The sequence below is a fragment of the Berghia stephanieae genome, chromosome 3, assembly GCF_034508935.2.
Source record: "Berghia stephanieae isolate SIO BIC M18660-M18661 chromosome 3, UCSD_Bste_1.3, whole genome shotgun sequence".
Taxonomy (NCBI): domain Eukaryota; kingdom Metazoa; phylum Mollusca; class Gastropoda; order Nudibranchia; family Aeolidiidae; genus Berghia; species Berghia stephanieae.
The window spans coordinates 38,093,987-38,121,944 of NC_088362.1; the positions used below are offsets into that span (position 1 = coordinate 38,093,987).

The 27,958-nt window shown below is 37.9% G+C and overlaps 2 protein-coding genes across 3 annotated transcripts in view; one reads left to right on the forward strand and one right to left on the reverse strand.

Moving 5' to 3' along the window:
- Nucleotides 1–27,860, reverse strand: LOC144967686 (uncharacterized). 2 transcript variants are annotated; one of them, XM_078905219.1, is made up of 9 exons: nucleotides 27,614–27,860; nucleotides 15,561–15,983; nucleotides 13,255–13,456; nucleotides 12,496–12,650; nucleotides 11,419–11,478; nucleotides 7,957–8,113; nucleotides 6,977–7,225; nucleotides 6,313–6,438; nucleotides 1–2,595 (listed from the first exon to the last, which is right to left on the reverse strand). In XM_078905219.1, exons 2-9 carry the CDS (start codon nucleotides 15,887–15,889, stop codon nucleotides 1,135–1,137), a joined length of 2,739 nt encoding a protein of 912 aa, XP_078761345.1. In that variant the 5' UTR covers nucleotides 15,890–15,983; nucleotides 27,614–27,860; the 3' UTR covers nucleotides 1–1,134. The 2 variants fall into 2 exon arrangements, with proteins under 2 accessions (XP_078761345.1, XP_078761346.1); XM_078905220.1 differs by lacking the exon at nucleotides 11,419–11,478.
- The window catches only part of LOC144967688 (large ribosomal subunit protein uL23m-like), a 117,330-nt gene that overhangs the window by 76,334 nt on the left and 13,038 nt on the right, over nucleotides 1–27,958 (forward strand). The gene's annotated exons all lie outside the window — the stretch shown is intronic.

Below are 27,958 nucleotides of genomic sequence, written 5' to 3' on the forward strand. Positions count from 1 at the left end.
AATTGTATAAAAAACGAGTGCTTTTAATTTACATTAGCGATTGTCCTACAATTTCGTAAGCAAAATGTGCTTTTAAAAATAAATATTTCTATTTATTCCTCTTTTTTTTATGAAGGTTTCGGGAAATAGGCATTTGAAAAGAAGACAGTATTGCAATTCGTAGGTCGATACACAAGATATATCGGTATTTTGTCGTCCTTTGAAAAAGATATAATAAAATAAACAACAGATATTTAAAATTTTGGCCACAAAATTCGTTCTCCAAATCTCGATCTATTAAAATCACCCTCACCTTGCTAAAAACGTTCAAACCTGAGACTTCACAGAAGTGAGGTATTTGATAGTTTTTAGCAAGATGAGGGTCATTTTAATCGATCAATATGATTGGAAGAGTTTTCTTTTTTGTTATTTATTTTTCTATCCAGAGAATGGCAGTATTGCCCTCCCTGTGAAGAGCAAGTTTGGGCACTAAGCGATGATAGAATAACATCAATGTTATAGTCGGTATTATATACATACATATATATATATATATATATATATATATATATATATATATATATATATATATATATATAAGCAGTTTTTTCCCATCACAGTTTGTAATATAACAGTTTATCTCAATAATAGTCGTATTTACATATATTATAACGTTTATCACTGATATTTGACAACAACCTGGCGATGAAAATTAAGACATTATATTATATCTACTTGATTATGATTGTATTCATTGAGGGACGTGTGATGAACTCTATCAGTATCTGGTCTCTTGCACGATGTTTTTATGGTTATTCCTCGTCTTTGACTGTTGTTTTTGTCATTACGATCTTTTCCTGCATGCATCCTCCCATTCATCATTTTCTCATTTTCTCGAGTCAAAATAGAAAAAGACTGTGATTTTTATTGTGTTTTAAAAAATAATAATTTGATTTTTAAGTGTAAAGATACTAATAGCCAATCAGGAAGAAGGAAAAAAAACGGTCAATTTGTGTTATAATCAGTTCTTTTGTTCATCGAAACTCTCTGTCACGTGTCAGTTTTTGGCAAGTGGAAGTGAAATAATGTCTTGAATGAATCCATCTATGGCAACGAACTATTGATGTCGTCTGAAACAGATGGCGAAAGGAGAGATTAGTCTTTTGTTATCTTGTAAGGGATGACGGGTTCGTCAGGGTACTTCCTCTTGCGTAGGACGATGAAGACACCTATCGCCATGATGAATCCAAGGAGCAGAGTTCCTATGGCAATACCGGCCACGGATGATTCTGAATAGTTGTCGCTGTCCGAATCTCCTTTGGATGTTTTCATTTTCCCCATGGTGGCGTCATCACTGGCAGGCATCTGGAATATCCTTCTGTCCACAGAGTATTGCCTGGTGTCGACCATGAAAGATTTGGTGTGTGTTGGGTAGTTGACCTTGAAGGTTATCCCATTCTTTATAGCTTGGATTAGCTTTCTCTTGGCCTCTGAAATGGATGGGGGTTTCATCTTGGGTGCCTTGACGGGTGGAGACCCCAGGAGACTGAAAGACACATAGGTTGCGTCGATTTTTTTGGCCGTGTCTATGTGAGGCTCGGGTTTGAGGTTGCTGATTTGAATGAAGGACACGCCCATGGCTTCGGCGATTGCCTTCCTCATTGCCAGTGTGAATTCGGACTGATATCTTTGGACGTTGCTTCGGAAGTTTGTGGGCACGTGAAGCAACACGTGACTGGTTTGTTCTGGCTCATAGCAATGGGCGACCTGGAACATGGTATCGTCTGTGTGCAATGGCTGGAAGTGGAAGACATTGGTGTCCATCTCTCCGGCGTGTCGCATCATTTTATTGTGCATGTTTTCCATCATTGCGTGTTTGTCCAGAATGTCTTCACCGTCATCTTTCTGTTTTTCATTTTGATTCTTAGCCTGGTCCAGATAGTCTTTGGCCATTGCCTCTTTCCAATTAATGAGCTCGGGCTTCATGATTTCCTGGAAGAATAAGGGCATGTTCCTGGTGCTGATGGCTGTACGGTTTCTGAAGACAATTCCAACAAGCACTGGGAATAACGATTTTGGATGGACCATCGTGGTTTTGCCGCCAGGTCCCATATTGACAGGTTTTATTTCGTCCGAGTTTTCGTCGTTCGAATTCCCTTGCATCCTTTCTTTGTGTTTGTTCAAGAAATCCATCATCTTTTCGTGTCTGCTTTTACTGCCGTCGGAATTGGGTGCATCGGTGGGTTTGTTGGTCTCCCTTCCCTTCATGGCGTTTTGCATGGCTCTCATCCACGCGGGCTTATTCGTCGATGAGTCGTCTTGGTTCTTCGCGGAGCCTGCTGTGGGCCTAGGGTAGCCTGTTGGTCTAGGTCTGCCACTAGGGAATCTGGGTCGGTTGCTCGAACCGCTGGCACGTTTGGACCTGGCGTTAGGACTGGGTGTTGTCTCGTCTTGACCCTGATTCCATCTCCCCCCTGACCAAGGAGAATGTCCATCCTCTTTATTTTTCAACAGCGTGGGTTCTCTGTGATCGGCCATGAAAAATACTTTCTGGATCATTCCGTCGTTATCGACGCCCCACACGTCGACGGGAATGTTCCGGAATGTTGATTTACCCTGCGAACAAACAGCAACAACAACAAAGATAAAATTATTTTGATAGACGAATATATGACTATAATTGTCAAAAATATATGTCGAAATGGACATGACATGCTGCTTAGAATTAGAATTTACGTTTCGTGTTTAAAGTGTGAGTAATGCTCAGTATTTATGGAGCTGAATGTTTCGGGGTAACAGGCATGTACTGAAGTCGGCTATAGTGGGATAACAACTATAACCATATCCCGCAATAGTTGCGGGGAAATGAAGACTTTTGCGAACAAAAGCTGTTCCGAACAGGCACTCATCTATTTTGATGATTATACAACTGTATTGTGGAATACTAGCATCGATCCAGACGAATCTATTAAGCAGGGATGCCACTTTTCCGGTTTTAGTCGGAAATCCGGTTTTTTTACCACCAGCCCTCCGGTTTTTGTCCATCGTCACTATTCAAAAAAAAAAAAAAATTTTAAAGAAGAAGAAAAAAAATCGCGATCGAGATTTGAGCTATTTGAGCCGGAACATTTTCGCCGGGTGAATAATTTGGGCTGTCACCGCCGGTCGAATATTTGGGCACCTAAATGGTAGTTTATCTACGCCCATCCCCATCACAATTCCTCCTTTTTAAAAAAAAATTTTGATAGATAAACAGTAATTTTGAGAATTTCTGAGAAATTTTCCGCTGAATTTGCCGTGTCGAACATTTCCCTCAAAACCACAAAATCACCATTATGTCTTATGTCATTTTTGACACCTGTGCAATAGTCTCGTGAAATTTAGTGACGGTCCCGTTTTTATGACGTCGGGCCAGACTGAATGGCACCAGATGTCACAATTGACACAGACGGTGGTGTTCTTTGATTAGCAAGTAGGGGAGGGCATCCGGGTCACCAAAAGGTCACCGATGCTTTAGGTTTTGAGAAGTCAGGTCATCGAGTATTGAGAAGGTACCGACCTCCACTTAGTTCTCGATGCTTTTCTCGTCTCGAGAATCTTGGTCGTCGATGCTTCTCGTATTGAGTCCCGAGTCCCGAGTCTCGAGACTATACTGCGCGAGCGACGCACGCGTTACTAACAATGTGTACTATCTGCATTGTTCACCCCTCTCTCGTCGTCGATGATTTCAGCGAAGCTCGAGACTTTTTTGCGTCTCGATGCTTTTTTGAGTCTCGAGACTCAAAAAAGTCTCGAGCATCGCTCTAGTCATCGGTGCTTTCATTCAATACCTAGTCATTGGTATTGGGTATTGACGTTATATCATATTTTAAACAGCTAACAAAACACAAACGTCGTAAATAGATCAAAATGGTTATAGGTATCAATGTTTTATTATTATACAAAGTGAATTTATTTAATGTATTTTAAGTTTTAATACAAAAAAGCCATCCAAAGCTCAGTTGAAGTGCTACTTCTCGGGAATTCCCGACTTTTCCTTGGTCATCGATATCGGGAAGTTTTGAGTGTTGTTGGCCGATGACTTGAGGTATCATCGAGACTTCCGCTCGACACTATTAGAAAGTTGATGGTTGAAGGGGAAGGGGAGGGACAAATCTCTCTCTCTCTCTCTCTCTCTCTCTCTCTCTCTCTCTCTCTCTCTCTCTCTCTCTCTCTCTCTCTCTCTCTCTCTCTCTCTCTCTCTCTCTCTCTCTCTCTCTCTCTCTCTCTCTCTCTCTCTCCTCTCTCCTCTTTCCCTTTTGCCTTTCTTTCCATTTCTCTTTTCTTCTTTTTTTTTGATATAGAATTCCTAAGATCAATTCATAAATTATTCTGGTAGAGAAGTCTCTCTCCTCTCTCTCTCTCTCTCTCTCTCTCTCTCTCTCTCTCTCTCTCTCTCTCTCTCTCTCTCTCTTCCTCTCTCTTTCTCTCTCTCTCTCTCTTTCCCCCCTCTCTCTCTCTCTCTCTCTCTCTCTCTCTCTCTCTCTCTCTCTCTCTCTCGCAACCATCCATTAAATCTTTACAAAAACTAAATTTATGTTTAATGATAAGAATGGATTTATACTAGTAATAGTAATATATTACATAATACCAATACAAAACTATGTTCCTGTTATTTTTACACTTTGCTTGCGTTTGACCGATGGACGGAGACATTTTCCTCCTTTTTGACAAATTGCTATTATTATCACTGAAAAAAAAACACTCACCAAAACCACTACATCATCTCTACCACCACTACTATTACAACCACCACCACATCATTATCCCTACCAACACTACTACTACAAATAACACCACATCATCCCTACCACCAGTACTACTACAACTACCACCACATCGTCATTCCTACCACAACTATTACAACCACCACCACACAATTATCTCGAAAAGACCACCACTACTACAACCACCACCACATCATCATCCCTACCACCACCACTACTACAACCACCATCACATCATCATCTCTAAGACCACTACTACTACTACTACGACTACTACTACAATCACCACCACATCATCATCCCTACCACCACTACCACATCATCCCTACCACCACTCCTACTACAACCACCACCACACCATCATCCCTACCACCACTACTACTACTACTACAACTACAACCACATCATCAACCCTACTACCACTACTACAACTACCACCACACCATCATCCCTAGCAATTAATTACACTTTCAACTTTTGAAATTCTCCGAGTCGTGTCAGAAATTGCTGCGAGACAAATTTTGGATCGCATCTCAGTGAATTTGAGTGAAGTTTAAATTTATAGGTTATGGTTGCATGGGTGGGTCATGATCTTCACAATGAAAAATTTTCTCCTTTTATGTGAATGTGACCAGTCATTCTCACCCCTGATAGCTATTGATATTAATTTGTCTATATTTTGTTTTCAGCACCTTATTTTATCAATTTGAAAACTGTTAACTCTCCTTTCTTTTGTGTGTTATTTGCTCTCAATTGCAATAATAAATACTGAAACAATATTCCAAATTTGATATTTTTCAAATCCCTACAAAGCCCTTGACGTTGATTTGTATCTCGTCCGCGCAAGTTTTCAGGCTTTTTTTAATTTGCCTGGTGGCATCCCTGATTAAGCCATTTACAACCAAAATCGGTCTGGTCATAAAGTCTGTAGGTGCGCGCAAATGAATCTGGCAACAGGACGGCCAGATGGCGAATCTCATCGTCAAATTACAGTCATTATGCCCTAGCAGGTTATATATATATATATATATATATATATATATATATATATATATATATATATATATATAATTACGTTCGATGTAGAAAAGGTGTGCAAGTTAGTGTCGTATGCTAACAAATATGTTAACAAAATAGTTTTATAATATTTTTTTTAGATCGCCCAGTATTGCTGTGCTCGTTGGCAAAAATTTAACGTTGGGTGTAAGGAACAATCTCCTCCCCTCAAACCCCCCCCCCACCCCCCAATCGCCTCTCCCCCCCCCCCCCCCCCCCCCCCCACCCACCCTCCCAACCCCTATATTTTAAAAGACAAGATAATGGTAGCTTCTGTGACCAGTGTTTTGCTTTAAAAAAATTTGCGCTCTTCCATAATGATATTAATAATAGTAATAATAATAATAATGAGAAGAAGAAGAAGAAGAAGAAAAAGAAGAAGAAAAGAAAAGAAATAAGTGGGGGTGGGGGTGGAGAAAGAGATGGCAGAATACAGAATGGAGAGAAATGTTTTAAAATTGAGATCTGCACCGGTGGTATATGGCCGGGATTGGTTACCAGATGTACGTACCTGATATGTGAAGGGGGACTGGCCAGACTTCTGTCCCATGTGGATGTCAAACAAGGACTTGCCGTGGTCCATGGGGCCAGCTTCTTTCTCGTCTGGGATTGGGGACACCCGACATGTGTTGTTGGCCTGATATGCGGGGGGGGGGGGGGGGGGTAGGGAAAGAAAATTAGATAATATAAGGGGACCCGATAGCTCAGTTGGTAGAGCACTCGCTTTACACCCAAAGGGACCGAGATCGATCCCAGGTGTAGTCCAGATGGGGGTTTTTTCTGACCCCTCCTAGAGAGAGAGAGAGAGAGAGAGAGTGTGTGTGTGTGTGAGAGAGAGAAAAAGAGAGAGAGTGTGTGTGTGTGTGAGAGAGAGAAAAAGAGAGAGTGTGTGTGTGTGTGTTAGAGAGAGAGAGTGAGAGAGAGAGTGTGTGTGTGTGTGTGAGAGAGAGAGCGCGCGAGAAAGAAAGAGAGAGTGTGTGTGAGAGAGAAAAAGAGAGAGAGTGTGTGTGTGTGTGTGTTAGAGAGAGAGAGAGAGAGAGAGAGAGAGAGAGAGAGATTGAGAGATCAACTTTTAATGATAATGATGATGACAATGGTGATGATGATGATGATGATAATAATAATTATTATGATGATGACAAAAATGATGATGACATAAATCCATGTTCACAAACCGTCTCCGTGACGTATCGCAGTCCAGTTTTGTGGTCATCCACAGACCTCATTCCCCTCATCACCATCTTGTCCACATCAAAAAGTCCCGCCATGCCCTTGCCGTGACTCTCCATCAGCTTCTTCTTCATTTCCGCCATGCTGCCTTGCGGGCTGGGGATGCTCATGCTGTTCTCCACCAGTCTGTGCTCCCAGTCGTACCTCAGGGAGTGCTGGAAGGGCATTGAGCTGCCCATAACTGGGCAGTTCATCTGGGGAATCAAAGTGTTGGTCAACTCTCAGAACGCGGTCAAAGTTTTTTGGGTTTTTTAAAATCACAAGATCGCTCTAGGGGTTTTAACCCACTCCATACCACCTGCAGCAAAATCGTCACATTTGTTACGACACAATATACATTTTCTTGTTCAGATTTGTTACATCACAAACTTTGAAGAATTATCTTTGTTTAATTAATAAGAACATAAAGTTGTTTTGTACAAAGACTGTTTGAGTTTTAAAAGCCTGCCATTTTGGGAAAGTACTGAAACTGACCGGTAAAGAAAGAGTTAAACGTGCTGTAATGGTGGTCCGTCTGCGGCTTTTTGGTCGAGTGGTATGATACTTGCCTTTACTACTACTACTACTACTACTACTACTACTACTACTACTACTACTACTACTACTACTACTACTACTACTACTACTACTACTACTACTACTACTACTACTACTACTACTACTACTACTACTACTTCTACTACTACTTCTACTACTACTACTACTACTACTACTACTACTACTACTTCTACTACTACTACCACCACTACTACTACTACTTCTACTACTACTACTTCTACTACTATTACTACTAATACTTTTCAAGTGTATATATCGCCAATTGTATATCTTACTCAAGACAAACAAACAAAGCATCAAACAAATAAACAAACAAAGCATCCAACAAACAAACAAACAAACCAACAACCACCCAAACCAAACTTACCTCCATATCCATTTGGAAGTTGTCTGGGATCGTCGGCATGGATTTGAAGTCGTTCCTGCCCGTACAGACCACATCGTGGGGTTGCTGGAACACGGTCAGGTCCTTGATGGGACCCACGTTGAAGGAGGTGAAGTCATATACGTGCTCAAATTTATGCCTGGGAAGGGGGGGGGGTGAGTGGGTGGGTGGGTGGGAAGGAGTTTTGGGGGTTGGAAGGAATAAATAGTTAATTATCATTATCATCATCACCATCCTCATCAGCAACGGCAACATCACCATCATCTTATTTATCATTATCATCTTTATTATCGTAGATGGAATTGAATGCAATGACTACTTGAAAATTCTCGCTTCTCTATCTCTATGTCTATCAGTCTCTCTCTCTCTCTCTCTCTCTCTCTCTCTCTCTCTCTCTCTCTCTCTCTCTCTCTCTCTCTCTCTCTCTCTCTCTCTTTCTCTCTAACTATCTATCTATCTATCTATCTATCTATCTATCTATCTATCTATCTCAATCTCTATATTTATCTTTCTTCTTTCTATTATATATCTATCTATTTGCCTATTTATATACTTATCCTTGCAATTGCCTATTTATCTTTCTCTCGCGTCTCTCTTTCTCTCTCTCTCTCTCTCTCTCTCTCTCTCTCTTATATATATATATATATATATATATATATATATATATATATATATATATATATATAAAATCCAACACAAAATGAAATAGGAATTAAAAAGTAAATGAATTAGCAAAAATATTAATGAATTAACAGATGGTTAGATAGATATTTAAGTTAGCAAATAGATAATAAGTAAATAAATAAATGAATGAATTAATTAATAAATCGATAATTATGTCGTGGTTAATGAACTATATATGTGTCAATGTCAAGTTAACAACCTGTATTATAAATAAACAGAAATGAACATGATATTACTTAACTCCTAACGTATCTGACTCAAAACCCTTTTACAGCCAACGACGAGATATAACAATTTAAACGTTAATACTTTTCATAAAATCAAAACAAAACAATAAACAACGGGAGAAAAATGAAAAGTTCCCTACTCGTCTTGTCAGGCTATAAGGATGCTAAAGACTTTTGTTGTTGTTGTTGCTGCTGTTGTTGATTTCTGTAACCACCAGCAACAAAAACAATTGAAAAAATAAAAAAGGTTTTGAGCCAGAAACGCTCCGTGTTAAGTTTTGTTCATTTTTCAGAAATTGAATTGGGTAGAAAAGTGCCAGAAGGCGACAATAGAGAATAAAAATTTCGCACTGAGTGGATGGCGTCGACTGCATAGCATCCCTCTCACGGCCAGGCGGAGTTGTCGTGTCAGTAAGATAGCGGGTTCGAGTCCCCATCGCCGCTAAAGGTTTATTCTCTGTTATCTTCTGGCACTTTTCTACTCACTTCATTTTCTGTTACCATCAACATAAGTCCCTGCTCCACTCACTTTTCTGTTACAGTTTTCAATGCTGATTTATTGACTTTTATTCAATTCGATTTAACAGTGTAACGATCTGGTAATGTGTGTGTATGTGTGTATTTGTGTGTATATATGTGTGTGTGTATTTTTCTTTCTTGCTTTGTCTGGCACTGTTTCATACAGACTTTGTTTCAGATCTTATCTTACATCAGTCCTGCTCCTATATTTTTCACCGCAGTTTATAATAGCATATCAGTTCGTATTCACGTTCTCAATGCCAAATTTAAACGTTTCCTTTTTTAAAAATGCGTTGAGAGGAGAACAGGCATTGGTTTAAGAATGGTGTGATTCTCAAAGTATGTTGTGTTGTTTGGGATTGATGTGTTTTTGAGTTGCTACGCGCACGGTGTATGGACCATTTCAAAGTCTCATAGATTGCTGACAAGGAACGGACATAGAAGTATTGCTGCTTTAGGCCAGCTTTTCCGAATGGCTAGATAGATGTTTTTGGTTTGTTTGTTTGGGTTGTATGTGTGTGTGTGTGTGTGTGTGTGTGTGTGTGTGTGTGTGTGTCTATGGGATTTGTTTGTGTGCTTTGTTTTTTGTTTTTTTTTGTTTTGTTTTTTTTTGTTTTGTTTTGTTTTTTGTTGGGGGTTATATTTGTTTTTATATAATGAGCATAGGAAAAAATATTAGTTTTTTTCTGGTTTGAGAGAAAATGTGTTACAAACAAATAAAATAATGAAAACAAAAATAATGAATACACGATTGGCGAAGTGACCTTATTCGCAGGTCTGATAACCCAAATGGTTATTATGGGCTCATTGTTGTAATGGAAGTACTCTCAAACCAACACAAAATAGTGTCCATTACAACAACATTAAATCCAGCCTATGCATACGTTCGGCAATCAGACCTGCTAATAAGTATACATATACAATTGGCAAATGGAATAAGATACGTAAGTAAGTAAAAAGGCATATTTATGACAGTAATGGAAATCACACGACAGTATTTCCTATGTTGACACGCAATGACAAAACACATTTCTGGAATTTTTAAAAATTACAATCGCTCAAAGTACTTCACGAAGTCTGAGGTTTTAGATTATGTGACAAATATTTTAAAATCGGCTAAAACTTTAGAAGGAAGAAATAGCGGTGTCATAGTACAGTATTTAATAAGGGGGTGGGGGTAGGCAAACTTGCCAACTACATGGAGAAGCAATTACAAAAAAAAAAGGAATTTGTCTCCACTAAAACCATTGTTTAAAAAAAGAATTTATGTCTCCAATTGGAAAAACATAATTCTTTTTAAAATTCTTTCTAAAGAATTTTTTCTCTTTCCTTCTCTTTTTTTTTTTTTTTAGCAATTGTTTTTCCTTGTAGTTGGCAAGTAACTTTTTTGTAGTATTTATATTTTAAATGTTATTTTCTTCATCTAGTTTCTTTCAACACAATACCAAAGCGATGCGTCGGGTCACATAGTATATAAAGTTAGAAGATTCAGTAATAAACAATTTTTCCCTTGAGAAATACGAATTTTTTGTTGTTAATTTTCAAGTTGACAGATCTGAAGAAAAAAAAAAAGAGATTTGTCATTGCTTGTCATTACAAAAATACCGTCCACACCAACGTGTACTGATTGGCAAGTCTGATAAGCCAAAATTGTTATGGTCTCATTGTTGTAATGGAAATGCTATCAAATGAACCGAAATCTTCCATTACAACAATGTTAAATCACGCCCATAACTCGGCCGTACTCTGGAAAATACCCATATTTAAAAAATTGGCCAGAAAACTCGTCCTTCAAATATCGATCGATTTAAAGGACTCTCATCTTCTCCGAATTCCCGGGTTTGAGAGTTTTTGTCAAGATGAGAGTCATTTAAATCGATCGATACTTGAAGGACGAGTTTTCTGGCCAAATTTTGAAATATGTTTTTTTTTCCAGAATACGGCAGAACTGTGTTGGGTCTTCAGACCTGCTAATAATACTGTGCACACCAAGGTCTTCACTCGTTGTTCTTACGGATTGTCGGAATCCTCTTGCTGAGAGTTACGGTTATACCTTCTCAACATTCTGTTCAGTCTAGAGGATTACATGAAGTGGGTACGAAATGCGTATGAAATGGAGTTGAAGAAAGAAACACGGAATGGATGGTTGGAAAGATGGAAAAGTGGGGAGAGGCGTGGGGGGGGGGTGAGGCTTGCGCATTTAGTTGGACATAATGTCGTTCTCTGATTATTTAAAAGAAAAAGTATTTAAAATTTAGGTCAGAAAACTCTTCCTTCAAATATCGATCTATTAAAATGACTCACCTTGTCGAAAATTCTTAAACCTGGGACTTCGAAAGTCTCAGGTTTGAGAGTGTTGTTTTTATTTGTTTTTGTTTATTGTTTTTTGGATTTTTTTTTTCTGTTTTTTTTTTTTTAATCGATTGATATTTGAAGAACGAGTTTCTGGCCAAACTTTTGAAAATATGTTTTTCTCTTAGTACGGCAAACTAGCCAAAACATATCGGTTTGAATTTGACGATCAGAGAACGTTGTCTGCTATTTCCTGTTTTGACGGGTTCGAATCTGTGACTTTAAAATTTGAAAGGGGGTGGGGAGGGGGGGGGAGAGAGAGAGAGAGAGAGAGAGAGAGAGAGAGAGAGAGAGAGAGAGAGAGAGGGAGGGAGAGAGAGTGAACAATTTGTCCTTTTACACAGCTCATTGTCTGAGTGTCCTCAACGCTATTTGCAGAGGTTCTCAAGCCAACAACAACACTTATCAATGATTGTAGGGGGGGGGGGGGAGAAGGCCCGACAAACAACGCTGTTACCGACCAAGCACTCATCTTACAACATCTGGGTAAGCTGAGTGAATGCGAGTAAAGTGTCTTTTCCAAGGACTCCGTAACCATTTTTGATAAAGTACAGGAATGAGTCGACGGGACACAAAGTGGACACAAAGTAGACTGCTGACCGTTTTTCATTTGCAATTATTCTGTTCCTGAGCACACCTTCCCTCATCTTCTCATAGACTGGGTTCGAGTCCCGCTTCAGGCACTTTCGATATTTCCCTTGGGTAAGATTATTAACCCCCCATTCACACACGCGCTTACCTTCCGAACATGGGCTTGTGGTCCCCGTCGGTGTTGCCGGCTGAGCCGTTGACCACGGCCCTTATCGGGCTTTGTCCCGTTCCATAGGCTGTCTGATAGTCATCGTGGCTGAAGTAGTAGTCCACTTGGAATCTGGCTCCAAAGTCTGACCATTCCTGTGTTGACAATGCATTACATTTTATGATATCATGACGAACACACTTCAGCTAAAAGTAAATGTTTAAAAAATGAATGAAACTGTTACTTCATAAATCAATAGATAGATATAGATCAATAGAAAGATAAATAGATAGATAGATATATAGATAGATAGACCCACAGATAGATAGATAGATAGATAGATAGATAGATAGATAGATAGATAGATAGATAGATAGATAGATAGATAGATAGGCCCACAGCTACATATATAGATAGATAATAGATAGATGAATGGATGGTTTGATTGATTGGTGGAATGTGAGAGAGAGAGAGAGGTAGATAGATAGACCCACAGATATATATATATATATATTATATATATATATATATATATATATATATATATATATAGATAGATAGATAGATAGATAGATAGATAGATAGGCCCACAGATACATATTTAGATAGATAATGGATAGATAAATGGATGGTTTGATTGATTGGTGGAATGGGTGTGTGTGTGTGTGTGTGAGAGAGAGAGAGAGAGAGAGAGAGAGAGAGAGAGAGAGAGAGAGAGAGAGTCAAAGGAGTTGGGGGGGGGGTGCTCAATGTCCAAACCTGACAGGAGGTCCAATGGTTGACCAAGATTCCCCTGACCCAGGTGTTCCCCACATAGGTAAAATTCTGCTGGGGTCCCATGTGGAACATTTCATACACAGTGGACTTCACTGGCCGATGGTTGCGGTCCATATGGAAGAATCCGAAGTAGCCGGCGCGACCCCCGCGGGCCTTGCACGTCCCGTCTGGGTAGATATCATAGCTGGGTGTGGAACAGATACATTCAAAACTAGGTTATACACATCATCATGACTCATCACCACTAACCAGTTTGATGCCGAAGCCGTGTAGATGGAGGGGAAAATGAATATAAAAAAGTGAATGATATATATATATATATATATATATATATATATATATATATTATATATATATATATATACTAGTGATCAAAAGAAAGTATACACTTGTTATACCTACAGAATTGGTATGGAATATTGTTCTGGTTTATCTAAAACCTATGTGTAATCATAGTACTATCATTTATCTTTCATTTTGTATGAATTTGTAACGTTTATGGTTGATCCTGTATGCAACATAGACTTTTTAAAAACATGACCTGCAAAAAGGGAAGTAACAAGTCAAAACATACACTATGATTTTGACAAACAATGCATTTTAATAAAATTACTTGCGTTCATTTCATTTGAAGTGAAGGTGAATCTAATTCAATCAGTAACGAGTATGTCCCCCGTTCGCTCCAATCACAGCATTGCATTTCCTACGCATGGAATTGGTCAATGTGGTCAGCTGGTGTTGAGGAATGTTATCCCAAGCTGTTCTTATGGCGTGGAACAGTTGTTGTTCATTTGGCGGGTCTAATGAACGAACTTGGCGGCCGATTATGTTCCACATATGTTCTATCTGATTTAGATCGGGGGATATTGCAGGCCACAGGCTGATGTTTACATTATTTGCTGCTATAAAATCCCTTGTTACAATAGTTCGGCGGGATGGTGCATTGTCGTGTTAAAGTGAAAATTTAGGATGTTCAAGTAAAAATGAAATAACATGGAGTTGTAAAATGTGCTAGATGTACCTTGCACCGGTTAGGGATACATTTACTTGAACTAGAGGTGTCCTACAGTCTCTGCTTATTCCCCCCCCCCCCCCAACACCATCACTTGTTTGGGGATTCCAAGACACAAGAATGGTGAAATCACTCGTGTGATCTTCGGTAACAATGTAATCTACCGTCATTTCTTCAAATCACAAAGCGCGATTCATCTGAGAAGATAACAAATGACCACGCATGCATTGTCCAGCGCAGATGAGCACGGCCCACTGAAGACGGACCAGAAAGAAGAGAACAAACGACCACGCATTCGCTGTCCAGCGCAGATGAATACGGACCCACTGAAAACGGGCCAACAGGTGATGTGCTCTTAGAAGTTGTCGCATCAACGGACGTTTGCGATAATGTCATGCTCTCTAAGTCTGCAACGAACAGTGTGTCGACTAATTCGTGTACCTGGGAACTCTAGCGCAGTTTCAGTCGCCGTCCTTAAACAATCCCGTGCGTATAAAACGGTCCTAACCTTGTGTTGTTACTCGTGGTCAGCCGGTTCGATTTCGGTCCCTTACCGTTTGTGTTATTTCAAATCGATCCACTAAGGAATTTACAGTTCTCCTTGTGATATTAAACATTCTTGCGACATTGGTCACAGACTATCCAGCTTGAAGATGACCAATGGCAAGTGCACGTTGTTCTAAACTAAGACGTGGCATCGCGTAGATTAACGGATGGTATTTTGTATTGTGTTTTCCTGACTTGAAAATAGTTCAAGAAGACACGGATGACAAAAAAATTAATCTACACACTTCCTGTCCACGGTTAGGGGCTAAAAGGTTATTTTAGCACGCGCGGGACGTAGTGAGCGAATTTCAGGTCAAAAACAAAAACATCGACTATCGGTACACAGAAAGGCTAATGATAAACAACTCAGTGGAAAATCATTAGCCTACGTCAACGGATAAAAAAGTAACGACGATTTTAAATGTGTATAAATACTTTCTTTTGATCGGAAGTATATATATATAAAAATATATATATATATATATATATATATATATATGAAAATCGAGTTTAATTTACATTGAGAAACGAACAAAAATGAATAAAGCAGCTTCGGGCTCGAAATCCTTCTTCAGCCAATAACAACAACAAAATTTTAAAAAACAACATGAATAGATGACTTTAAAACGAGCAAATTTAAATAAAAAATAACTTTTAAAAATGGAGACACCAAACAAAATAACTAAATGAACAAAAAAAAAGAGGAGGAGGGGGGGGGGGGAGCACTTACGTCTCCATGGTGTGATAGTTGAAGATGGTCTGCGTGGTGGTTCCATTGAACGTCAGGTACACAGACGCCCTGTTGTTGGGCCCGTCATAGTATTCCACCACCTCGGAGCTCCAGGATTTCTGTAGGATGTTGGCTTGGACGCTCATGGTGTACTGGTCTGGGAGTTTGGGCATCGGGGGAGGTACGCCATTGAAGGGTTTAGGGGTGTAGTTGTGAATGGAGTCGCAGACCTTGGCCGGGGGCATCCACTCGTACTTGGCCCATGTCCTATGCGCGGACACGAGGAACAGGCCGAGGATTAGGGCCTGCTTCACCGTGAAATCCCCCATGGTTGAGTCAGTGGACGCTGCTCACTTTCTCACTGACGTCTGCTGGTCTCCCTGACGTCTGGTCGCTCGGGTTTCCCTCGGGGTGTCTGATATTCTGTTGGATAATTGAATATATGATGTTGTAGTTTTAAATAAGAATTGAGCTTTTATATAGCACAATATCTACTTAACATGCTCAAAGCGCGTTACAAAGGGTCCCTGACCAATAGCATCACGTAATATTAATGTACAACGACACAAAACGCCTATTAGGCGATATTACAATTTTTTTTCCGACAGAGACAGCGCTGTTAACGGTCAGGTACTCAGTTTACACGAGTACGGTGAGAGAATGTGAGTTAAGAGCCTTTTCCAAGGACTCAACTATGCGCCGAGCGCGGCTCGAACCCAGACCTTCCGATCGAAAACCACTAGATCACATAGCTGCACAGTTAAGGTCATTGCAGATGACAAAACTAAAACATACAGTTTTTAGTTGTGACATACCGTCTAAATACCGTAAAATGCCCGAGTGACATGGATGAGAAAAATTGAATCTGTAGTTGAAAAAAACTGGAAACTTAAGACTAAATATATGGCATTTATTGTGTAGAATATGTATTGTTTGTTCCACCTTTATATTGGAAAAAGCAATAATTTCTGAGGAAAAAACAAGTATGTTGATGATGAAGATGAGGATGATGGTGGTGGTGGTGGTGATAATTCTCTGGCGGTTGGGGACGGTGATGAAAGACAAACATTTCCTTGTAATCATTAATCAAACACAGACAATATTGTTATGGTGGCGATGATGATGTCCTGAAGTGTTCGCATAACGAATGACAGGACAGAATCACTTCCCTTTTTGTATTCTTGCTGTTTTACATGCGTCATAGACGAGGCGCATAGACCTAGATTGTTAAGGCTTTTGTTATTGTTGTGGGTACGGGCCCTACTTCAGGCACCCTTTTTTTTTTTTTTGCTTTGCTTCTTTGGGCTAGAATATCCCCCCCCCCCCCCCCCCCCTTCCCTATTGTACTCACGTGATTCCTGTTGACAGTTGACGTTTGTTTAATGGATTATTTAGAAATATTCCCGCATAGTACGCCAGGCTCTAAAAATCTCACATGGACGGGCGTTATTTATTTATTTATTTAATTAATTGTTTATTTATTGACTTATGTATTTATTTATTTATTTGTTTGTTAATTTAATTATGTATTTATTTGTTTCTTTCTGTATTAATTAATTTATTTAGTTAGTTATTTATTTAATTCATAATTTATTTATTTATTTATTCATTTACTTATTTGTTTGTTTGTATATTCTATAATTGTTTTATTTGAATAGATATAGATAGTTCGAAGATGACGTCACTCAGGTCTTTGTGATTGTTTTTTGCCCTCCGCGTTTATGAGTAATGCTCACTGAACTGTATTAACCTGACTATAAACGTTCATGGATACACACAGTTTTGTGTGTTGGTCCGTTATACTTCCGGATGGCAATGTTATGAGCGCATACTATCTATAGGTTCGAGTAGGGCACACATACACGGTGTTGACAGGGGCTTTGGTAGTGTCTTGGTTTCTTTTTACTGTAGTTGTGATGTGTATGTGTGATTGTGTATGTATGTTTGTTTGTTTGTGTACACACACCACACACACACAAAAAAACACACACACTAGAGTGTTTCAGCAAATCATTTTGGACTTAGACCTAGACTTAGACCTATCTATCACATGATCGGTGTCCTATTTAAAATTGGAAAACACCATGTGACGTGTGCAAAATTTAGGTCACGCATTCAAAACAATAGTCTGGCCGCATGTGGTAAAACACGGCTCCTGCCTTTGACCGCTCACCTTCCATAGCAAATTATAGAAAAAAATATCCATTAAAATGTGGCTGTCGGGTGGCAAAATAAACACATACTCATAAATACTCGATCGTGCATCAAATAATGTCTAGATATTGATATTTTATTAAACAAATGGTGAAATTTATCAAAAATAAATGTCGATCTATTTTTAGTCCAGGGTAAAGTTAATTATTCCAAAATTAATGCGCTTGTGTGAACAAAACAAGAACTATCTGTAACCTGATGTTCAGAATAATATAGATATATATGTTGAATTTAACTACATTAAAATTTTATTTACACATGTTTGTTTTAACTGAAAGTGTATTATCTATAATTTAAACAACAAAGACGGAAGATCTATTTTGGGCGCAACGTTGTCCGGCTTCTAACGTTCCTAATCAGCAGCAATGAACCGGAGACCAAATAATTCAAAGGTACGGTTTCATTTTCAGTTTTTGAGTTTGTAATCTGCATCGATTGCTTTAAGAGAAGGTAAATATTTAGTTCAATGTTAACACGTAGTAGCTTTCCGGTCTTTAACTTTGGATGTTTCATTCGCATAATTCTAGAATGCTTTGTAGATGTTTTTCATCTAGTCTACGATTCTACGCTAGTAGACAGCTCCACTCACCGAGATTCTCACTTACAAAGTTGACGTCTCCTTCGCTCATGTCTGCTTCATGTTCAAGCAGTGACTGATTCTGATACTGTTTGAGGAAACACATTTTTCATAATAATAGGTGGATAATATTTTAAAATTGTCGTGTTGTGGGTAACAGCTACAATCTAGAACGTGTGGTGTATCAATTCAATCATAATTTAACCACCCCCCCCCCCCCCAAAAAAAAAAAAAAAGCAGAACCCCCATTAGTAGGTTGGAATGTCAACACAAGCAAAAAAAAAAAAAAAAATTAAAAATCACTAAGTAAAATAAAAGAAATCCCATCTGTCGTAGTGCGTGGCTTTCACCACTTTCAACTGGCAAAAGTCTAGCCTAGTCGTATTATTTACTCTCGCCTTGTCCTTGCAATATGTTCCGAGTCCGGAACAACCTTTAGGTCTTTTGATACCTGCCGACGTGCACTTATTTGCAGGTCTGTTAATCCAGTTCACTATTGGCTCATTGTTGTAATGGCTTTTTTTAAATAACAGAAAATTTTGCCCATAACAAGAATATTAAACTAGGCCTATAATAGCATTCGTATTTCAGACCTGCATATATGTACACGTCGATACCTGCTCATTGCTGGAAAAGTAACAAATAAGGGATCCCTGCTTCTGACCTTCAATATCTTAAGTTATTTGCAGGAGTTAAGGTGGTAGCCGCTTTGCCACAAAATACTTTATTGTTGTTTTTGTTTTGTTTTGTTTTTTGCTTAGAGTGTGGGGAAGGAATGGCAGAGTGGGGTGAAGGATGAAAGAATGAGAGGGGCAGGTCGCATCTTTGATATTTGAAAGGTGCCAAACTGTGACACTTAGAATCTTCTAAGCTGTATCGCCTTATTTGACAAGTGTGAGAAAGATAAAGGCTTTTTATTGTAAGATGCAGGGAGGAGGGTCAAATTTAATTTCTATCCTGGGCCCCTCACTGTGCTATATTTTTTTTAATAGTGTGTAAATTTAATGAGTGGTTTTAAAAATTAAGACTAAATAGGTGTGTGTATTTGATTGGAGGGGGGGGGGGGGGTATCGTTCGGCAACGAGTCTCCCCTGGTTCTAGAAAAATGAATATACCAAAAAAGTATGAATGTTTGTGTGTTTTGAGGAGGGGGAGGGGAAGAGGGGTTGTTGGTTTTTGTTAACGTTTTATACACATCCCTATCAGTTCAATCAATTTTGGGGGTAATGATAGAGTAGCCTGATACTGCAGCTTATTACGAATTTACATTGGGTTGATATTAAAAATAAACCTCTCTGATTACTTTAGATTACCTACTTTTGATTTATTTTAGCCCATTTCTTTCATCACCGCCAGTAATCAAGAGTCTTAATAACAAGAAGCTTGTAGGATTTTGTCATAATATGAAATACTATATATGTGAAATGTGTCTTATTTAGATTTTGCCTACGGAATGGTAAGAAAGCTCTCTCAATTGATGGGGTTAAAAAAATAAATTTAAATCAGATATTTTATTTGACTTTAAAGTGAAATCAAGAGGCTTTAATTTTTTCAGTTTATTCGAATTGGTTACTGTGACCAAAAAGTTAATAAAAGAAAACATGTCTTCAATTAAATCTCTGATAAAATTAGATCTGACACAACGGTTTTACAACCTTGTGGTATCTGAGGTCTAGGTTCATTGTGTTTTCTAATGTTTTTATTGAATATAAGACATAGGTCATGTTTATATTATCAAAACACTAAATGATATTTCACCTTACATTGAAATGTGTGGTCTTTAGAGTCATAAGGCTCGTGGAACTAGAGTTATTCATGTAACACGAAGCAACAAACTTTAACAAGTGCCTCTACTCTCTGAATAAGTTTCACATTTACATATATTAGACCCATCTATCTATTCAAACATTGCTATATTAATTTCAAATTTTCATTCAATACCAGTAGTTAAATAAATCCATTGAAAATAATAATGAAATGTGGTAATTATAGCTCTTGTTCATTGTTAGCTCTATATGAATATCATTCAATGACTGAATGTGAGATGATATTGCTTTCTATATTTCTAACCAAGAGAAAACGCTGTGGACTGCCTAATTATTCCAACTGAATCAAAAACTTTTTTTTCAGATTTCAATAACATAACAATCATGAGCCTCTGCATTTCTTGAGACATTGGTGTGTAGTCCTGGAAGTATTGCCCTGCCCACATTCTGGCAATTAACCAATCAATATTCACGAAAATGTATATTATTATTATTATTATTATTATTATTATTATTATTTTATTATTATTATTATTATTATTATTATTATTATTATTATTATTATTATTATTATTATTATTATTATTATTATTATTTATCATCATGATCATCATCAGGTATCATTATTATTATTATTATCATTATTATTATTATTATTATTATTATTATTATTATTATTATTATTATTATTCTTATTATTATTATTATTGTATTTGTTGTTATTATCATTGAGCCTTACCCTCAAGATTATCAAAATAGCTTTCAACTTTACTGTATCTTATACAGGGCTGTAAATCTTCCGTCTATTGTCGGATTTCCGACAGTACGATTTTGCTCTATAAGTGCTAAAAATAAATAAATAAATAAAAGATAATAGTAAAAATAAATTTCGTAACGCCAAAGAACAGAACCAATAAAAAAGAAAATAAAAGACTTTTATTTCGTTCCTCGAAAAAATTAGATTTTATTCCGTTTCAAATGCCGACTTAAAAAAAAAAAAAAAAAAAAAAAAATTATTTGTCGCATCAAAGACAAAACATGCCGTCTATCAGTTAGCTATAATATTATCATGCCACCTACACGCTCCGCTAGACGTTTATGTATTCACTGCCTGGCTACTGTGCCACAGCCAGCGAGAGAGAGGTCGCGAAGTTCGCGCGAGACGTCTTCACACACACACACACACACACACACACACACACCTAGTCAGTAAATAACGCACACACAGAAGTGTGTCGAACCGGACCGGAAGGTTTCTCTCTATTTTGCTACCGACACACATGCATATCTCCGGTTCTTATTTCTCAGTCTCTATATTTCTTTGGTTCCGTCCCGATGTGAGACGGAAATAGTATATATTCTTCTTCGAAAGCTCTCACACCACCGCACCACTTCTTCTTCTTCTTCTTCTTCTTCTTCTTCTTCTTCTTCTTCTTCTTCTTCTTCTTCTTCTTCTTCTTCTTCTTCTTCTTCTTCTTCTTCTTCTTCTTCTTCTTCTTCTTCTTCTTCTTCTTCTTCTTCTTCTTCTTCTTCTTCTTCTTCTTCTTCTTCTTCTATAAGAATTAATCCAAATAAACGAAAAAATCAGCGTTAACATTTAACACAAACAGGAGCGAAGATACGCAGTTTCCCGTGTCGAGCACTAGACGTCTAGATACACATCCTTCAAAAGGGTAGGAATTGTTCTCTTCCTTTCATTTTACAACTAACTCAGACCTGGGACCTCAAATAATTGGGATTTTTTTATTTTTTTTTGATACCATAAAATAAGGACCTCGTTATAAATAAGTAGGGGAAAGTGACATTATTTGACTAGTCAATTGACGTGTCATATCTGTGTTGTGTCCATATTTTTGTCCTGTTGTGTCTATTTTCGCGTGTTCAAAAAGTTCCGACAATTTTTTCACCAACCATTTACAGGCCTGCTTATAGAATTTCTCAATATTAAAAAAAAATATTCTAAAGTATTTATACAATCTCTCAGCTGTATTAACCTAACCTATTGATCCACAGTCTAGAATATTGAGGGTGGCGATTAAACAGAGAGAACAGAACCTTATTTTGCTTTCAAGCGTTTTCAAATTTTTAAATCTTGCCGTTATTTTTAAAGATTCTATTTAACTTTTTTTTCTAATGCTGGTACAAGTTAAAAGCCTTATTATGAAGATCCTTAGATGATCTAAATTTAGACAGCTATCACTCCATGTCATTGGTATTGGCTCGTGTCTCTTTATACAATAGATTCATATTTCCAGTGTGCTTATCATATACTTTTACATAGGGAAGTCAAGAAAATATGCCAAAAACTTGCTTTTTTGGTTTTGCATATGAATAAATTTTGCAATAATATATTTTGTTACAGTATATACCCTTTAACTTGCCAACATTTTCTATATTAAATATATTTTATTCTTTTCTTTCTTGTTCACATTTATCAATAGGCAGGCTAAGAGTGCTGATAAAACTCTAATTGTGGCTAATTTGTAATATCAGTACCTATAATTTGATAGATTGGTCTTTTGACTATGTAATGTTGCAGTTGCTATTGAAAATATAATATAATCTACCATTTGTTGTACATATTTCACTAAATGTAATATGTTTTTTTTATTTTTTTGTTGTTTTTAATATATGAAAAATTACTTTATATAGTAAAAACAACTTTTTGATTTTAAAAAATTAATTACTGAAACCAAATCTAACATGTGTCATGGAGACTGAAGGAGGGAAATGAGAAGAAGAGCAACTGGCAGCTTTTAACATGAATTGAGACTGTTAGGCTCAACGTTTATGTACCGGATATTCAAGGTATATATCTCAAGAAAAATAGGTATAATTGTAGATACATATAATTCCTTCAGATTATATCAGTTTGATAGTTTGCAACATGTTTCTGGCAATATAAATCAAGTTAATTGCAAATTATCTTGAGTTCGACTTGCATGGTAAGTTGGTATAAAATTTCAAATGAATTGATTCTGAATGCATAATTTTCCTTTATTGCATTTGAAAATTATATGATGCAGCTATAGAGCAGAGAAAATAGGTTCATTATTTTTTTTAACAAATTGATAAAAGAAAGACAAACGTTTCTATTACTTTTTTAAAAGATGATTTATTGACCAAAGCTTTTTCTGGAGGCATTTAATCACACTTTTAAAAATGGGACCATACAGTTTCAGTGATAAGTATCAATTTTCCTCCCCCCCCCCCCCCCCCCCCCCCCCCCCCTTCTCTTCACAGGATGAGAATACAAACATACCTGTAGTGGAGATACATCTAATCTATAGATTTTGTAATTATCAGCATGTGCATTATAAATGAAATGACAATAAAAGTGATATGTATAAACTTGCAATATGTTTTTTAATAATGCTTTTTTTTAAATTTGACAAGTCATATATATATATAATGACCCTCAGATGCAGATGGTGGTAACTCCAATAGGCTGTTTGGAACCATATACCCTTTTCATACAGTACCAATCGAGTATTTGACTTCCTTTAAGCACTAAAATTCTTACAATATTTGTCACTGCCTGAAGTCGGTACCCATTCACAGTGAATTGAGGGGGTAATGTGTGTAACGTCGGGAGCAATATTCTTCAATAGCACTGTCACCTATCCAACCACTGATCACACTTAGCATTGCTTGACCTTTGTGACAAGACGAGATACTGTGCCGCTGAAACAAACAACCCATTACTGGTAGTAGCAGTGGCTATAATATGGTAGTGGTGATAGCATTGGTAGTAAAATAAAATTGAGCTTTTGTATAGGGCAATATCCACTAAACGTGCTAAAGCGCTTTACAATGGGTCACTGGCCAACAGCAACACTTAACATGTAGGACGGGGCATGACGTCTGTTAGGCGATATATTTTTTTCGGACAGAGACAACGCTGTTAACGGCCAGGTACTCATTTTACACCTGAGTACGGTGAGATAAAGAGCCTTTTTCCAAGGACTCAACTATGTGCCGAGCGAGGCTCGAACCCAGGAACTTCCGATCCGAAAGGGAGTGTCATACCACAAGACCACATATCCGCACAGTAGTTGTTGTTGTTGTAGAAATAGTATATAAGAGGGAAGAAATAGATAGAGAAACTCGAATTGGCTCTCCTCTGGAGGGAACGTATTATAATTTATTGTGTGTTCTGGATTGCTGTTTTTCCCAGCTGTGTTGTTGTGAACTGTTTTATGTCCGTAAAGCATTTTGTGAGTCCCTGTGGTGTGTTGTTTCTGCCTCTGTGTGTGTGTGTGTGTGTGTGTGTGTGTGTGTGTGTGTGTGTTTGTGACGTCGTGTCGGGTATAAAAAAGCTTCAATCTTTCTCTTCCAGCACTTTGATTCAACATGGATGATTAATAGTTAACTTCGTAAAATAAGTTTAAATCAAGTAGTCTACCGTGAGCGATTCCTAAACCCACCCACTTCGGTGGTGATTTTATTTATTTTTTTTCCCAACGCGAATGAGATTAAAAACTTTTCACACCTCATTCTCATTGCATTGCTTTGATTCTCAAAAATTATTGCGCTGGCCGACAGCCCAAAAACGAGTCCAGGGATCACAATCTGAGTTTCCCTGGACATAGACAACTTGAGTCTGCTGCTAAGCAATGTGTAAACAAATTGAATGCGCATGACAAGCCTAAGGGTGAATTCTAGCATAGTTCGGGCCATTTGAATCTAATTATGAAAAAAATCTGGGTCATTTTTTTCTAAATCTGTCATCTGCATTTTTTGCCAAATTGGGACCTAAAATTTGCCAAAATTTGCCAAAAAAACCCCAAAATTTGCCAAGAAATTTGCCAAAAAGACCAAAATTTGCCAAAACATTTGCAGAGGAGAACTAAGCGTTACGGTAAAAATTAACACGCGGTACAGAAAAAAAAATATATAAAAGACAATTTATTACATTTAAGGAGGCTAAATTATGAATAGCGTTGTTACACAGATTTTAAAGGATCATTATCCGTAGAGAGTAGCTTCCCTTGGTTTGGGCCCAGGCAAAGCTGCAACATTTCTCAAGTTCCGCACTTTTTTTCAGGTTATTTTGTTTTCGCTTCTTTTTTTTCCCCAACATTTGCCACGCGATTTGCCAATTTTCCCAAAATTGGCACGATTGGCCAATTTTGGGAAATTTGCCAAAATTTGCGGATCGCCCTGATATTTGCGGCCGCAAAAAATGCAGATGACAGCTAAATAGTTAGCTCAGCGTACGGCCCGTATAAAATTTCAAAGACAGCTTTCCCTCAATATTAAATATATTTATTGACAAAAACATATCCTCTTTTATAAATCCTTTTATAAATAACACAGGGAAAATAATCTAATGCAAGCGTTAGCTGAGAAAATTGGTTCATTGCTTTCTTGAGGGACGCATCTCTGTGCGAACAGACACCGGAGGCCGAAGTCATCGTGTACTCGACTGACACTGGACAATTGGAGGTTGTTACGGGACCCCAAAGAAATTCATACATAATGCATTACATACATAGGTTTGTGATGAAAAGAAATCGATATAAATCAATAATTCTAAATGGTACTAACATTTTTTAAGCCAACTGCATCATAAATAGGGTGCGAATCGGACACAAAAATTTCGACAACAAAGTGACAAACTTTTGCACTCGTCACTAAGGAATTCCCTTTCTATAATAAGCGATCACGTGATAAATTAAGGTCTAAGTCTAATACTAAGTCCAAAATTATGATTTGCTGAAACACTCTACTAATAAGAACCAGAACAGGAAGTCACGGCTCCAGCGGTGATTAAATAGGCCGTGATGTTGTTAATTAAGTCAAGATATAGGGACAGAGTGGCTCAGTGGTACGGTCTTTGCTTCGTACCCAAAAGGTACCGATTTCAATCACCCACCGCTTCGCTGTGTGGCCTTGAGCAAGTCACCTCGCGCTAGCTCAGTTTGCGGCGCTGCTCTACGGCTGACGCCTGGGTTATTCCAGTCTTCCCTTGGAATAGACCCTAAAGACAAATAACCCAGGCATCAGCCGCAGAGCAGCGTCTCAAACTGAGCTAGGGCGAGGTGACTTGCTCAAGGCCACATAGGCCTACGGAATTACAGAGAATAAAAAGGTACGGAATTGGAGTGATACGAGAGAAGAAGAACGTGTGTTTGTTTTCTATGTGTGTTTGTGTGTGTGGGTGTGTGTGTGTGTGTGTGTGTGTGTGTGTGAAGGAGTGAGTAAATAAAACAGAAAGAGAGAGAAGAAGGGGAAGAGAGAGAGAGTGAGAGAGAGAGAGAGAGTATTTGGGAAATATGAGAGATTTTTTTATGTGTTTAGTTTTGTTAAGCTTTTTGTTCGTTTACTTCTATGTCATTGTATTTCCTTATTATTATTTATTTGTTGATTATTTTCAGAAATGCAATAGTCTATGGCAATTCAATACCCAATGTAAATGTCCAGAAATGGATTAATAAAGTTCATCTTATCTTATCTTATCTAAAAGGTGTGATAAATATCCTCATGGTGTTAACATCTGACAGTGTGTGTGTATATGTGTTTGTGTGCGTGTGTGTGTGTGTGTGTGTGTGTGTGTGTGTGTGTGTGTAATACGGGTGCCAAAGCAAATGGAATAGAAAAATACAATGAAAAAATGTCGTGAAATCCAGCATTAAAAAATAAAATAGGGATGGGATGAACTCCACATAGCTTGATTTAACGTTGTTGTAGTGAAATGGGCCATATGGTACGTTGGCTTGAGGATATTCCCACAACAATGAGTCCATAATAACAATTTGGGTTGTTAGACCTGCAAAAAGGTAAACGTCGAACTTGTGTTATTTCATTTGCAGCTTTTAAACTTTGCTCGGTAGGCCTTGCAATCCGAAGGTGAGAGTCATAGCACAAGACCACATAGTAGCTGCACATTAAAATTTATGGTACATGCATCTTAATAAATTCATTTCGCTTTATGCCTATTGCGTCAAGGGTTGGGGGTACTGTACTCTTTTAGTATGCAAACCCTTCGAAGGCAATATCAACTACCAAGAAAATGATTGAAGTACGAGCAACAAAATGACGTGGAAAAGGGCAGAAATTGTATTTTGAAGTTTTACTCTTAAAAAGTCTTATCCCCTCCAACAATAAGTCGAGAATTATAGATATAAGTTCGAATTTAAACAATATAATAGGGGGGTGTTCGTCACGTAATTCATTATTTTATGTGAAGCGCCTTGAGCGCTCAGCAGGTGTCATTTATATATTTCAAATAACCTAAAATTGTAATATCTCCTAACAGGTGTCATGTCTCGTCTTGTATGTTAATTATTGCTGTTAGCTAGGAACCCATTTAAAGCGCTTTGAGCACGTTTAGTGGAAATGGCGCTATAAATAAATGCTCAGGGTTTTTCTTTTTAATTTTTAAAATCGCACCTGCACCCGGGACTGATTCTGGTCCCCTTGTTTGTAAAGCCAGTGCCCTATCAACTGAGCTACGGAGACCCCTATAAAGCATGTCAATGAAATCCAAATACCTTTAAGAACGTCCTTTTTTGTGTCTGCCCCAAGGCAACAGTTGACAAGCCAATCTATCGTCCCCTGGTTTGTTGAGATAACTTTTATTTTAAAACCACGGATAACATCCCACACTCCAACACCAAAGTTCACGGAATTCCTGGGTAGCGCTACGAAATAATCTGAGGATGCGAGGCCTCTCCGTGCTTTATATAACCACAGCGTGAAGCTATGACTGTGCCAGTCCGTCATCAACATCAACAACAAACAACAACAACACGAGTTGCATTGTGCGGACATAAAAAATTACGAACGTCACGAGGGCAGTGAATGGAATGGGGGAGGAGCTTGCGTGCGTGCGCGCG